This window comes from Ursus maritimus, unplaced genomic scaffold, assembly GCF_017311325.1.
Source record: "Ursus maritimus isolate PB19 unplaced genomic scaffold, ASM1731132v1 scaffold_24, whole genome shotgun sequence".
Taxonomy (NCBI): Eukaryota; Metazoa; Chordata; class Mammalia; order Carnivora; family Ursidae; genus Ursus; species Ursus maritimus.
Window position 1 is genome coordinate 13,374,491 of NW_024424897.1, and position 15,510 is coordinate 13,390,000.

At 36.9% G+C, this 15,510-nt stretch overlaps 1 protein-coding gene across 5 annotated transcripts in view; it reads right to left on the reverse strand.

The window, feature by feature from the left end:
- Nucleotides 1-15,510, reverse strand: part of HELZ (helicase with zinc finger) — a 152,458-nt gene that overhangs the window by 84,319 nt on the left and 52,629 nt on the right. For all 5 annotated transcript variants that reach the window (XM_040640372.1, XM_040640374.1, XM_040640370.1 and 2 more), the window contains one exon: nucleotides 6,957-7,224. In XM_040640372.1, the coding sequence (XP_040496306.1) occupies nucleotides 6,957-7,224 (268 nt within the window). The remainder of the gene's footprint in view (nucleotides 1-6,956; nucleotides 7,225-15,510) is intronic.

A 15,510-nucleotide genomic window follows, 5' to 3' on the forward strand; every position in this document is an offset into this window, starting at 1 on the left:
ATTCTATGCTATTATTCTCATATCCTGTTCCAACTAAATACCTTTGTCCTATTTCTTCATCTGACAATTTTACCTGTTGCTTTTTTTTTTAAATTCAGCTTCAAGAGGCACCTAGGTTGCTCAGTCGGTTAAAGGTCTGACTCTTGGTTTCGGCCCTGGTCATGAATTCATGGCTCATAGGGTAGAGCCCCACAGTGGGCTCTCTGCTCAGCAGGGAGTCTGCTTGACATTCTCTCCCTCTGCCCATCCCCCAATATGCGCACACATATACACACTCTCTCTAAAGTAAATAAAATCTTTTTAAAAATTCAGTTTAAACACCATCTGATTCCCAAAAGCCGACGTGATTCCTTCCTTGACTTGACTATCCTCCTTCTCCCCACTAATGTGGGGTAGATGCTCTCCTGTGGAGCCCTTGTATGTTTCTCTATTGTGGTGCAAATTACACTGTATTATTACTCTATATTTAAAGGTCTGTCTCCCCTTTTTTCTAAGTTTTTATTTTAATTCCAGTTAATTAACATACAGTGTTATATTAGTTTCATGGATTACAAACTTTTGAGGAAGAAAGAAACTGTGTTTGCCTTAGAATCAGCAGTGGCTAGTCTACAACCTAACACTTTGAATACTCAATAAATTTTGTCCATTGAATTAATTTTACATTTTTGTAATAATCTGATTGTTTCCAGGCAACATATTTCCATTTCAACTACTTTATACTATTCCCCAACAAATTCTAGAAATTGTGTAATATTTTCTCAACTAAGGCAATATATTAAAATTTTACTATTACATCTACTTTAGAACCTGCCATCCCAAAACACCTGATCACAATTTAGCAAGCATGAAAAATTCACCTCAGTCTTAAAACAATAAGAGAATCCTCTTACGACATTTAGTTATGCCTCACAACAAAACTCTTGAGGTAGAGACACTAGAAAATAAAAGTACTAAGAAATATAACTTCCCCCAGAAGATATGTCATATGTTCAAGATACAGACATAACAGACTTTCTGGTAGAAGTTACAACTCGTAATATTTAATTTTCTAAAAGATTAACAGCCTAGGGGCTCCTGGGTGGCTCAGTCGTTGAGCATCTGTCTTCAGCTCAGGGCGTGATCCCGACATTCTGGGATGGAGCCCCACGTCAGGCTCCTACGCTGGGAGCCTGCTTCTTCCTCTCCCACTCCCCCTGCTTGTGTTCCCTCTCTCACTGGCTGTCTCTCTCTCTCTGTCAAATAAATATTAAAAAAAAAAAAAAAAGATTAACAGCCTAAAACTAAATTACATTAGTAAGATTTCAAGTATACAAAACAACATAGGTACTTTTAAGATTTAAGAACTCAGAAACACCTAGAATACAAAATATATCCTACAATTAGCAAAGCTATTTCTTAATAAAAAGAAAAACCATCTTTCTATTATTGCTTGCCACATTTCGAAATCCGCCTTAAAGCTTACATAATTCCTAACCTTTTGGGAAATAGCAGAATAGCAGCCAAGCAAATTTTGACCAATTTAATATCATACTTAGCTGGAAGAAATATGGCTCTATCAATCTTAGCAATAGCTATATCTCTTGAGTGTAACTTTAAAGGAATTTTAAAGCTGTATAGAGAATTTCACTTCATACAATTTCTGGCTAAATGAATGATAACAAAAACCAACCAAGGTGATGAGCCAATACGTGGGTTTACTGAGGCAGAGTAACAGAGGCCTCGCCTCGCCCATCGCAGTGATGAAATGTGCATCCACACACCAGGCCCGTCGTGCCAGCTGTCAGCACTGAGAAGCCCAACAACCTGATTAGGCATGCCACTACACAGTTTAATGGACACAATAGCTTCAGCCAAAGTCAATTTCTTTTGAAAATGTGCATCGAGGAATCAAATAGATTTCGCTTCAAGGTAGAGTCATAATTGAATGCATATCAACATGCAGCTGAAGACAAGAGAAATACTTTTTTAAAAGTCTTAAAAGAACTCAGAAGCATTTTCTAAAACTTAAATGAAATGCAGTATTATCTTTAACACCCCCACACACCTCATACTAAAACTTAACATAAAAAGAAATCTTAATTTGTGGACCGCTTTCAAAAATCATCCCTTTCTTTAAAGTAAAGAAATAAAAAGATAAACTTGATTACTATATCCAAACTCACGCCAAAATATATCTTGTCTAATCTTGAGAGGCTTCATTCAATCCCATTTTCAAGGAAGGAATGCTAAGGTGACCATGTAAAAATAGAATCCAAACCTTACAATTAAGATGTAAGAACCTTGATATTACTTCCATGATTAGCAATATTCTGCTTAAATTGTCAAAGTGCTAGGGCGCCTGGGTGGCTCAGTCACTTAAACGTCTGCCTTCGGCTCAGGTCACCATCCCAGGGTCCTGGGATCAAGCCCTGAGTTCAGCTCTCTGCTCAGCAAGGGAGCCTGTTTCTCCCTCTCTCTCTGCCTCTGCCCCTCTACCCCCACCCAGCTCATGCTCTCTCTGTCAAATCAATACAATCTTTTTTTTCCCCCTAAATTGTCAAAGTTCACAAATGACCAATACATCTCTTGATCTTAGGAAATATTCTATTAATCATGGGTAAGTCTGACTACATCTCAAAAAGGCACATTCCAGTGCACACAGAATACATTATTACTGTCAATACACATCCAGGTCATTAGAGGGACGACTCTGTTTACCCAAACGTTCTTCACCATTCTAATGGTGACTTGGGTTTGCTTTGATGACTGGTACTGACTGAACAGACAAGTAAAATGATTCAATCAGACACACTAGAGCATGGCCCAAGGATCAAATCCAACCTTCAGCCGGTTTTGTATAGCTCTTAACTAAGAGTGGTTTCTACAAAAACAAAAAATAAAACAAGAAGACAAAACAAAGAAGCTATGCAACAAAGCCTGTATCAAGTCCACAGAGCCTTTAATATTTACTTGCTGGACCTTTACAGAAAAAGTTTGCTGATACCTACACTACAGCAGAGTTTAATAGATGCATACAGAGCCCCTCAACTCCATTTTTTAAATATATCTTTCATCTTATTTGTGTTTAAAGAATTAACAATCAAGTGTGAATTAAATTCAAGGCAACAATAAAATACATACAAATATTAAGTTTAAAAGGGAAAGAAAGAAAAAACAGAAAATACAATTTTTTTAAGTAGTATATAAAACTTTGTCAAAAATTTTTCAAAATCCTTCAGTTTGTCTGTTATTTGTCCCTTGTCCATCAGCTTACAGACACCCTCTGACAACTCCATCTAATAACTAAGAGGATTTGCTTCTTGGTATGTGCACAAACTCTATGCTGTACTTCCCAAAATTTTACAAGCCTGTCAAATTGAAGTGTAATTTACCAGCCTGCACATCCAGGGGGTTACCTTTGGGTGAGAGAATCACTGAAAATTTTCAGAATTTGCTGACACAATAACTATCTACTTGTCACATCAGACATGTAGCAATAAATTCTCATTTCTGTCTTTAAGATCCTTCAAACTCCTGTGTACTTAGCATAAATAACACATAACAAGTGATCCTACAGACTTATATTCAATTTGTGAACATCCCTATTTGAGTCAATAACTATTCTAAAGATCTAATTTTAAAGATTAAAAAAAGAGAAAGCTCAGATGTTCCTACTATACAATCTTACTACAATCTTTCTTTTAATCTCTAAGGGCAATTTTACACCTGGATCATCAAGTGCTGCAACTGATAATGTCCTAACTTCCTTTCTATTTCTTTGTTTGCTTTTTCTTATTAAAAGAATAATATGTGGTCATTGTACAACATTTCAAAAATAGAGAAAACCACATTAGAACATAAAAAATCAGGAACGCCTGGGTGGCTCAGTCAGTTAAGCATCTGCTTTCGGCTCAGGTCATGATCCCAGGGTCCTGGAATCAAGTGCTGCATCAGGCTCCGTGCTCCGCAGGGAGTCTACTTCTCCCTCTCCCTCTGCCCTTCCCCCCTGCTTGTGCGCTTGTGCGTGCTCTCTCACTCTCTCTCTGACAAATACATAAAATCTTTAAAAAAATTTAAAAAATTACTCATAATTTCACCAACCAGAACACGTAATGCTTTAACCATTTCCAACATTTTTATACACAAATATATTCATGTATGTGGGTATACATACACACATACAAAATTAGAACTGCACTGGATATTTTCCCCTTTACATTATATCATCATCATCTTTACTGTTTTGAAAATTCTTCAAGAACATAATTTCAATATAGTAGTCCCCCCTTATCTGCATGGGATATAATCCAAGACCCCCAGCGACTGCACTGTGGATAATGCCAAACCCTATATATATTATATTTTTTCTTAACCATACACACCTGTGATAACATTTTACACATTAGGCGCAGTAAGAGATTAACAAAAATAATAAAATAAAAATTATAACAATATGCTGTAAAAAACACTATGTGAAGGTGGGGTGTTTCTCTCAAAACATCTTACTTCCTGTACTGTACTCACACTTTTTCTTGTGATGATATAAGATAGTAAGATGCTTGGGTGATGAGATGAGTGAGGTAAATGACATTAGTTCAGTGACGTAGCATTAAGTTATCACTGCCCTTCTGATGACAGATCTCAAGAAGGATCATTTGCTTCTGGACCACAGTTGATCTCAGGTAATTGAAACCACAGAAAGTGAAACCCCAGATAAGGGGGCACAACTGTGATTATATAACACGGGATTATATGGCTACATCATAATTTACTTAAGTCGTTCTTCACTACTCTTTGAAAGACATTTGTTTACAGGCATCTTTAACTTCACCTCTGGTTCTTTCTTCAGGATGATTCCTCGTATGTAGAATTACTACACCAAAAGGTCCAAACCTTCTAAAGACCTTTAATACAAACTGCCAAACAACCTACCTTCAGAAATATACCAACTTAGTCTGCCACCAGTGTTCATTTCATGTTGCAGGTATTTTCAAGCCCCTCTTATATGGGCTCTTTTTTTTTTTTAAGATTTTATTTATTTGAGAGCGAGTGAGCGAGCAGGGTGAGGGGCAGAGGGAGAGGGAGGACTCAAGCAGTCTCCGCACTCAGCACAGAACTTGACGCAGGGCTCAACCCAACAACCCTGAGACCACCACCCAAGACGAAACCAAGAGTCAAGGCTCAACCGGACTGAGCCACCTAGGTGCCCCTTATATGGGCTTTAAAAAGCCCTTGCAAGGTGCTCTTGGAGTGAACTTTCACCCACTTAGTTTCTTGATCAGAATCTGACCTCCGCAATTTTGTAGGGTTCATTCTTTTATCTATTAAAATTTCTCTTTTTTTAAGAGAGAGAAAGAAAGAGTGAGAATCTCTAGGAGACTCCACGACACGGGGCTCAATCTCACCACCCTGAGATCATGACCTGAGCCAAAATCAAGAGTCCCAATGCTTAACCCAATGCTTAAGCCATCCAAACACCCCAAATTTCCATTTTTTAAAAATTATTTTTATTTTAATAATCCATAAGCTTATTGATCTTTAGTTATAAGTTCTGAGGCAATGTATATGGAATGATTTTTAAACCTGAACAAACAATATTTATTTGTTATATTTAAACAAATGTAAGTTAATATATAATTTTTTCTGAATTTCTATTATGGTACTCCAAAATAGTCTCTTAAGATTCTGGTAGGCTTTTAAACTATTTCATCTTAATATTTATGATTTATCAATGTTTTCTTTACTAAGAAAAAGGAACCTATGATCATGTAAATAACATATATGCATATTAATATCGTGAATATACATGATACAAGCCACTGTCCTTGTTATTTTTTTTTTCAAAGTTTACTGAGCGATACCAAAGTGATAGATAGTACAAAGATCCCAAGGAGGGAGGGGACCCGAGAGGGTTGCCTTGTCCTTGTTATTTAATAAGTGACTATTTCATTAGAACTGTATATGGACACGGTTAATAAAAGTCTTGTAAGAGACCATCAACAGCCATAATTTGAAGTCTTAAGAGTAATGAAAAATATATTCTAGCTAATTTTGTAAATTTTACAAGCACTTAATTTGAAATTAGATATGTTCCAAAAGCTACATCATATTTAATCCATAAATAGAGTAACACAAGGTATGTTTAAATTTTTACTTTTCTTTTTCTGAATATATCCCTTAATGACTGTTCAGTATCTATTAATAATATTAATGATAAGGTACCAATAAGGCACCTTAGGAAAAATATAGGTTGGTTAGGCTATGTTTAAAGGGAAAACTACTTATAAAAATGTATTTATGTCTCATAATTATGGTTCAGTATTTAAGGCTTCTGGATTTTATCTAAAAAGTAGAATGCTACTACCAAATATAACAATGATTTCATTAATATCTTCCTTCACTCAAACTTTCGTTTCTTCTTTTTAATCTTTTCTTATTTATTTGAGAGAGAGAGAGAGAAAGAGCATGCGTGCGCACAAGAGGCGGGGAGGGGCAGAGGGAAAGGATCTCAAGCAGACTCCACACCAAGTACAGAGCCCAATGAGGGCTTGATCTCACAACCCTGAGATCATAATCAGAGCCAAAATCAAGAGTCAGACACTTAACCAACTAAGCCACCCAGGCATCCCAAGTCATTTCATTCTTAAAATTATATTCCAAAATATGTGGTCTCTTTCAGTTTGTCTGCATTTATTCAACAAATATTTACTGAGCACTCACTCTAACTACCATTAACAGAAACCTCCTATACAGCAGGGACCACATGTTTACACACCTAGCACGTGGCAGTCTTATGGAAATGAATTATATACCATGCACCCAGGAGGCCGACATGAACAGAACACAGCACTGAACAACAGCTATTCAGTAACAACCTATATTACCTATCTTCACTTAGGCACACCTCCATTTTAAAAATAAAAAATACCATTGAAAGGGGAGTTTTTTTAAAACAAAGTGTTTCTAAAGTAACTTACTTGCTGACTTCTTTATACTGGGCTATCTCCTCAATATAAAGAAGGTCATGCAGCCGTGACTGATAGTTGGTCTTGGTCAATGATTTGTCTAAAACGGACTGGGTAAACAGCTGGTCAGCAGAGAGAGGAATTTGGTATCTGATAAGAAGGCTCTTCTCCAAATCAGTAGTTTCATTAGGTTCAAAATCTATAATAGTCTTAGAAGAAGAATCCCAACGCTTAGCTGTGGTTACTAGCTGTTGTTTTGCATGCATCAGGTATTCAAGATCTAAATGGAAACAAAAAACACATTTATAAAGGAATACAACATTAAAATTCTCAAATAATACATTACACATTTTGGTAGAAGCATTTCATATGCTAGAGCTAATAATTCTTAAAAACAAAACAGTACAAAAACCCATTTGACAGAGACTCTTCCCCATATCAGAAATCTTTTGTCTGGCTTAACAAAATAACATAAATAGGAACCCATGCAAAAAACACCTTTTTTTTAAACATCAGGATAGAACAGAAGTAGTTATTAACATATTGAAAATACAGATTAACATTTAGAATTTAACTCTCAGTCAAAAGAAATCTGAACTGCAGGATAAGTTCCTCATAGGTAAAATCTATCAGGTGATAATCACTTTTCTCCTACTACTACCAATATCTGCCCATTATAGAAACAGAAAATCAGAAAACTATGTTTTTTCTTGTGTAGTAAAGCACAGTGAAACTCTCTGAAAGTCAACTTACAACTAACCAAAATCTTTTAGAAAATACTCATGTAAAAACACTGCTAATTCTTCATTAAAATGTGATAAGATGTACCATTAAAATGCCATTCCAGAAAAATCCAGTTTAGCCTCAGCTAAATTATACTGTAAGTAGGGCACAATGTCAAAATGAATGACTGTTCAAGTTCTGACATCTCTGGGAAAAAAATGTAGCATAGGACCAGCACAAGGTGAAATATATCGTAACATAAATTCTGAGCACTGGGTGGGCTGTTTCCACAGTGCGTATTACTTTCCTTTTGGGCGGAGCATACATATACCTATAAATATGAAGCTTAACCAAAAGGGGGGGGGGATCTTGCTTGACTGAGATCCAGTTTTAATGTAACGTAATTGAAAAGATGGCTTCACAACTCAGGTTACAATTTGGGAAGAAGTCTAAGAAGTTTAAATAGAGATCAGCTAGTCTTCAAAACACAAAAATAAGTTACCCTGTACTATATTTGCAATGAGAGAATAATGCCTAATTGCCATGTACTGCTTAGTGAGAGATTTTCCTACATTTAAATGTTATATATAAATTACAAACATATAAGTATAGTCATCCAAAAGATATTTCTCAATACTAGAAAACAGTTTACCCTAATACCTTACTAAAGATTCAAATGTAAAGGACCTAATTTCTTGCCTTTGCTCCTTGAAAAGGTATTTCTACATAACAGTTTTATTATTTCCCAAATGGTAAAATAAATACAACTATAATCATCAAGCCATAAGGATGGCCTGCATTCTTAGAATACTCTGGATGAAGCAAGGATGGTCTGTTTTTACAATAGCTTCAAAAGACGTCTCATAAAGTAAACTAATCACATTTTCTTCCTAAATCATCCTAAAATTGGGCCCTGCCCTTTCATTCCTTAAATCGTAACTACAAAAAATATTTAAATAACACAAATGCCAATATTCCTAGAAGAGAGTATACCACCACTAAAAATCAAATGATACTCATTATCAAAATAATAAAGATGTACATAAAAATTTTCCTTAATTCAGAAATCAAGAGAAACAGTAACAGTACAGTGACAAACCAAATAACCAGCTCTGTAAAAATAAAAACTAAACTCTACATACTATCAAAGAGTCACTGTCGTATGTAATAAAGGGATGTCTATTATTTGGAGTTAGGGCAATTATATTTCATAATTTTATTTTAAATAAGAAATTGAATCAGACTATGCCTAGATCAATATTATGTTCACATTCTTTAAAAAGTCATTAATTATTTCTAACTGATATTCAAGTAACTAGGATTAACAAGAAACCTAAAACAATAGAGCTTTCCTTTTAATAAGATTTTTGTATTACCTATTTAATATGCAAAGCAATTTATACAGACAGTCATTCTACTCTGGACTACAAGTATTCAGGCTTTCCAGGAAAAGTGGCATGAGAAACAGTTTTTGTTTTTCTCATCTTATCTAGACAGTGCCATGATTCCAACCCCTATTTTATGAAATTATTAAAATTAGTGTCTTCAGCAGGCAGCACGACGACTTCAAAACAATTTCCAAACAATGTTAAATTTTATTCTGTTTATTTTTTAAATGACTATAAACATACTACAGGAGAGGGGAGAGTTCAGGGAACAGTAAAAAGAATCTTGAAAAACATCCCTATGTGCCAACATCAAAAAAGTCTGCAAATTACTATCTCAGTCATTAACTCGGACATCAAAAAGGAATTGTGGCCAGTGACTACTAAGGACATATTTTGCCAAAGCTACTTCTTTTTCCCTACTTCATGTGAACTTGAGATAAGCTTCTGCCTCCAATCCTCTCATTTATAAGCAGCGGCTTACTAAGCCTATTCAAACACGTAACTTACAGTCCTCAAAGGTTGTTAGGTCTTAAGAGGCCCTGTTCAAAAGTTTTTTTCTTGCAGATTTATTTATTTTAGAGAGAGAGAGAGAAAGGGAAAAGAAAAGAGAGAGAGAATAGGGGAAGGAGCTGAGGGAGAACAAGAAACTCAAGCAGACTTCCCAGCTGAGTGCAGAGCCCAACGCGGGGCTCAATCACACAATCCTGAGATCCTGACCTGAGCCGAAATCAAGAGCTGGATGCTCAACTGACTAAACCACCCAGGCGCCCCTTACGAGTCCCTTTTCAAATAGAGGAGGGAGAGGAGGTTCCCCATGGGGAACATGACTACTACAGGCCTCATTTCAGTCGCACCTCCAGCACGTGGTAGCAGCTGCTAACGTCTAAACCACACATACGTGCTACTCGGGGCAGCTGAGCCAGTTCATCCTTGGCAAGCACTTTTCTTCAACCTAGATTAGGCTAAAATGAAAATCACTCTGCCCAGATGAAAAGTGAACAGGTTAAGGATCAACACTCAAAAAAACCATATAGGGAGAACTTAACACTGACTTAGTAACCAACTCCTACAATACTAAATCGCAAAGCAAATCTGACAGGAATGATAAACCTGTAGGATCTATTACCCTGAGATGTGGTAGGCAGAAGCTATAAATATATTTTAAGAGAAATTCACAAGAAAAAGTTAATTAGCATATACCTAATTTTTTGAAGATAACATAAAGGAAGAGCTGCTATTGCCACAAAGAGAATTCAGGGTTGGAATGACCAGTGGACACAAGATATGCTTCCCAACTTCCCTGGGCCTGCTGACTGAGAACAGCAATGCCCTCCTTGTTCAGCCACATAGTTACTATTCTAACGAAGCAGCCAAAGGGTTGGTTTGTTTTATCCTGAAGAATATAATATAGCAGACTTGAAAATTATCCTTAACAGAACCTAGAGAGTAGATAAGAAAAAGTAAGGAGAAAAAAAAATTCGAGTGTTCTATGCGTCTAGCATAAGGGTGGACGTAGAAGAACCATGCAATAAATAAATGCATGCTAAATACAGAATATATTCAAAACAGCTCTTCTCATCTAGGACTTAAAGAGAATGAGAGTCTCAACTCCAAAATCAAAGGCAAACACTCTTCCTTAGGAAACATTATGGTTCTGCCTTTACAAGTCTAGACTGCCCAAAGTAACAATAAAATTACAAATCTGAAAGCACTCCCAAACCATCATTTCAGCTCTCCATTTCAATATCATTCCTTTCCCAAAAATTGCTACACAGAAACAAGATTAGCATCTCTTAGCTTACCCATATTGTCTGTCCCCATTTTTCATCTCTTAAAGAAACCAACAAAAAGTTAAAACAGCAAAATAACAGCATCAGAGTACCTCATTACTTTTTACATGCTTCTACTCAACAATATTTATCTTCTATTGACAAATATTTTTTAAATCATTTTTCTATGACTTTTCATACTATCAGTATCTATATCGATATTGGTATAGATACATTTATATATAACCGGCCCTTAATTTACCAACAACTTTGGCATTTGGAGATAATTTTTTTTTTAAAGATTTTATTTATTTAACAGAGATAGAGACAGACAGTGAGAGAGGCAACACAAGCAGGGGAGTGGGAGAGGAAGAAGCAGGCTCATAGCAGAGAAGCTTGATGTGGGGCTCGAACCCAGAACGCCGGGATCACGCCCTGAGCCGAAGGCAGACGCTTAACCGCTGTGCCACCCAGGCGCCCTATTTGGAGATAATTTTTAAGTCATACTACATTTTAATGTAAATGTTAACATACACTGCTAGATTCAAAGTAAGAAATGTGTACTATCAAGTTTTCAAATTTAAATATCATAATTAATTTTCAACACGTCACTTCCAGATATTCAAAGCATAATTCCAAATCAGTTTGCCAAGCAAAAATGTTCCATTACTCAAAGTTGTGGGATAAAGTTGTATAATGCAGTTTGTTTTCTAAGCAAGGGGACAACCCACTTTCTTCTTTTGTAAATGGTATTTTGCCACACATTTTTGAGAGGCACATCTTTAATCCAAAACAATTTTTTCAGTGCATACAGTGTCTCTTGCTGAACCTAAATCTCACCAACAAGGGAAAAGCACTGAAAAAAGCCAAGTTAAAGTTATATCTATTGCCTGAACAGTCCGCAGAATTGCCATTTACAACTAGAAGAAAAAAAATTCACTCATGGCCTGCAAATAGAAAGGTTTGAATGCTTTAGATAGCATGAAAATAGGGGTGCCTGGCTGGCTCAGTCACTAGAGCGTGTGATATTAATCTCAGGATTGTGAGTTCAAGCCCCACCCACAGTGGGTGTGGAACCTACTTAAAAGTAAAGAAATAGATTACCATGAAAATAATATTTTAAAAAATGGGGCGCCTGGGTGGCTCAGTCGGTTAAGCATCCAACTCTTGGGTTTTGGCTCAGATCCTGATCTCAGGGTTGTGAGATGGAGCCCCCACTGGGCTCCACCTTTGCAGGGAGTCAGCTTGAGATTCCCTCTCCCTCCACCCCTCCCCCACTCATGCTTGTGCTCTAGATTGCACTCTCTCTAGCTAAAATAAATAAATGTTAAAAAAAAAAAAAAGAGTAGGGAAAATACCAAAAAACTACAAATTACCACAACAGGTCAGCTAATGTCAGTAATGGCCAAAAACAGTCAGCCAAATGTAACCTAGCTTGCCTAACCTAAATTTAAGTTTTTCTGTTTATAATTATTCAAAATATCTTATCAAAAAATACATTTTATACACTCTATATATTGCTCTATTGTAATACTTATTTTTCCTGGCCTTGAAAAACAAATTTCACTACGTGAAACTGTTTTGTTTTCAAATTCATTCAAGAAAACGCTTGGGGCGCCTGGGTGGCACAGCGGTTAAGCGTCTGTCTTTGGCTCAGGGCGTGATCCCGGCGTTATGGGATCGAGCCCCACATCAGGCTCCTCCGCTATGAGCCTGCTTCTTCCTCTCCCACTCCCCCTGCTTGTGTTCCCTCTCTCGCTGGCTGTCTCTATCTCTGTCAAATAAATAAATAAAATCTTTAAAAAAAAAAAAAAAGAAAAGAAAAGAAAAGAAAAGAAAATGCTTAATTTGGGGGCGCCTGGGTGGCGCAGTCGTTAAGCGTCTGCCTTCGGCTCAGGGCGTGATCCCGGCGTTCTGGGATCGAGCCCCACATCAGGCTCCTCCACTAGGAGCCTGCTTCTTCCTCTCCCACTCCCCCTGCCTGTGTTCCCTCTCTCACTGGCTGTCTCTCTCTGTCAAATAAATAAATAAAATCTATTAAAAAAAAAAGAAAATGCTTAATTTTTTTTCAATTATTTTCTACGACGTAACTACTTAGAAGTAAAACCTTGTTTGAAGAAAAATAAGCAAAGATAACAAACTGCAAAGTGGTCAGTAAAAAAGGATATAAAGTATCACAAAAAGGGTGTAAGGCATCGTATCAGTTCCAAATGGGAGGATATCCTTGACTATATTAATACCTTCCACCAAATTGAATGAAATATAAAATTCATTATATTTTCTTTTTTTTTAATATTTTATTTATTTGAGAGAGCGCACGAGAGAGAGCAGAGAGCACAAGCAGGGAGGTAGGGAGAGGGGCAGAGAGAGGGACAGAAGCACACTCCCAGCTGAGCAGAGAGCCCGATGCAGGACTCAATCCCAGGTCCCCAGGATCATGACCCATGCAGAAGGCAGATGCTTAACCGACTGAGCCACCCAGGCGCCCCAAATTCATCATATTTTCAAGCTGATATATTAGAAACCTAAGAAATGTAACTCTATTTTCCAGTCACCACACTCAAAACGTGGGTCATCTTGGACAACTTCTCTTCCACCAACTTCTCTTGCCTTCTCTTCCCAAGATCCACAGGTGCCATGGTTTTAATGGCTTGGGTCCTTAGGCTTCTCAGCCCCTCTCCTCTGCATGCACCCTAGTCCCAGGCCTCCCTTTTCTAAAAAATTCTCCTCTCTTCCTACTTTCTTCATTCTATCTGAAGCCAGGAATTATCCTAATCATGGCTCATGATAAAACCAACAGCTACCATTTACTGAATGCCTAACGTGTGCCAGATACCACACAAAGCTTATCTTCGGTCTCACAATGATCCTCTAAGATAGATAGCTGTAGCCCCACTTTACAGAAATTTCCACATGAAGTTCAGGAATGTCAAGTACCCTGCCCAGCGTCCCACAGGTAACGAGAAAATCAAGATTCAAATCCAATTCTATTTGACTCTGGAGTCTGTTCAATGCTCTTTTTCTCCAACTAGAAAAGTACCACATACCTAAGGCAAAATACCCTTAATCTCTGAAGCCCATGGGGGTGCCCTGAAATCCTCATTATCACATCCTCCCCTCATCTGTCTTAGCAGTATCATTTTCTCTTAATTTTTAATGCAGACATGTAACATTTTCTATTATTAACTAAATAGGTTTTCATTAACAAGATACAGATTGTTAACAACACAAACTTCTATGAGAAAATGAATCATGAGTTTCAAATCACCAATCTAAAAGCGAACTTTTATCATATAACCCACATGTAAGCCAAGAACATCCTATGAGAATTACACGGGAAAAGCGGGAATACGTGTTGGTCTCTCTCCGTGATTTAAAAACGGTGCTTCCTGTCAAGTAAATAAATAAAATCTTAAAAAAAATAAATAAACAAATAAATAAATAAATAAAAATAAAAACGGTGCTTCCTAGTAGTTCTCAAGTTTAGTCTCTAAAAGTGACTTATTAATACAGGGGGAGGCAAACCACAGCATGCAAGGTAACTCCAGCCCACCGTCGTTTTGAAAATAAAGTTTTATTGGAACACTGTCACGCCCATTTGCTTACATATTTTCTATAGGTGCTTTATCATTACAGTGCAGAGCAGAATAACTGCAACAGATACCATCTGCCAGGCAACATCTAAAAGACTATCTGGCTCTTTGCAGAAAAAAATTGCCAAAGAACTCCTATACTAACAAATATAAATTAAATATTCTTATTTTGTCAACTATATCTATTTGGCTATAGGAATTAACATATTCTGATTCCAAAGAGTACTGAGAATATGAAAAAACAGAATACAACAGAATAAAAACAGGGATAAGGTATCAAAGTAAGAAATAAGGTTTAAGTGAGGTTTCAATAAGTGTGGGTAATAGTAGCACACATACTAGAAGGTAAGGCCTAATTGTTCAATCTGGGCCCAAATGTTGCTTTAACTTTACCAGCAGCTGAGGTAAAGGGGACAGAACCAGTTCCGCCTGTTCATTGTGTCCAAAAAATAAAATCCTCACATTTGCTCATGAATAAAACTTCTAGGTTCTCATAAATGGGACACAGTGGTACCTAGTGAAAAATCCTCCACAACATGGTTATAATCAATCCAATAGCAAGTTCACATGAGTGTTTGTTAAATAAATATTTAGTGTTCTTTAAAAAGAATAAAGCACCTATAATCCAACCAAGAGCCAAAGAACAGGGAAATGTGCCCTTCCCTTGTCCTGCTGGATATTGGCATAAAACTGAGGAACAGGCAGTAATGTAACAAGGAACAAAGTAATTATCATCTTCTGCAGGTGCTTACACGGTAAAAGCAGGGACCTCTTCCCAGGAACACAGAGCACATCCTAGTAAAGGCACCATGGTCTCCTTCACTAGTGAATGTACAAAACCAACTTACGAAATCTTATATTCAGGGCTTTTCATTCAAAGAGAACGTACTAATGTCAGCAAAATTAACTGGAGACTCAGTCAGACATGGAAATAGACATTGGAGGTGTACTCACGATTACCACTGAAATAACAGTCTACCCAAATTAATACTGAAAGGTTTTACTGTGCTAAAATCACCTTCCTTTAAAAACAAAGCTAGTAGACCAAAACAGACCTGATCATCTACTCAGACAAGTTTGAGGAGGCTCAAAG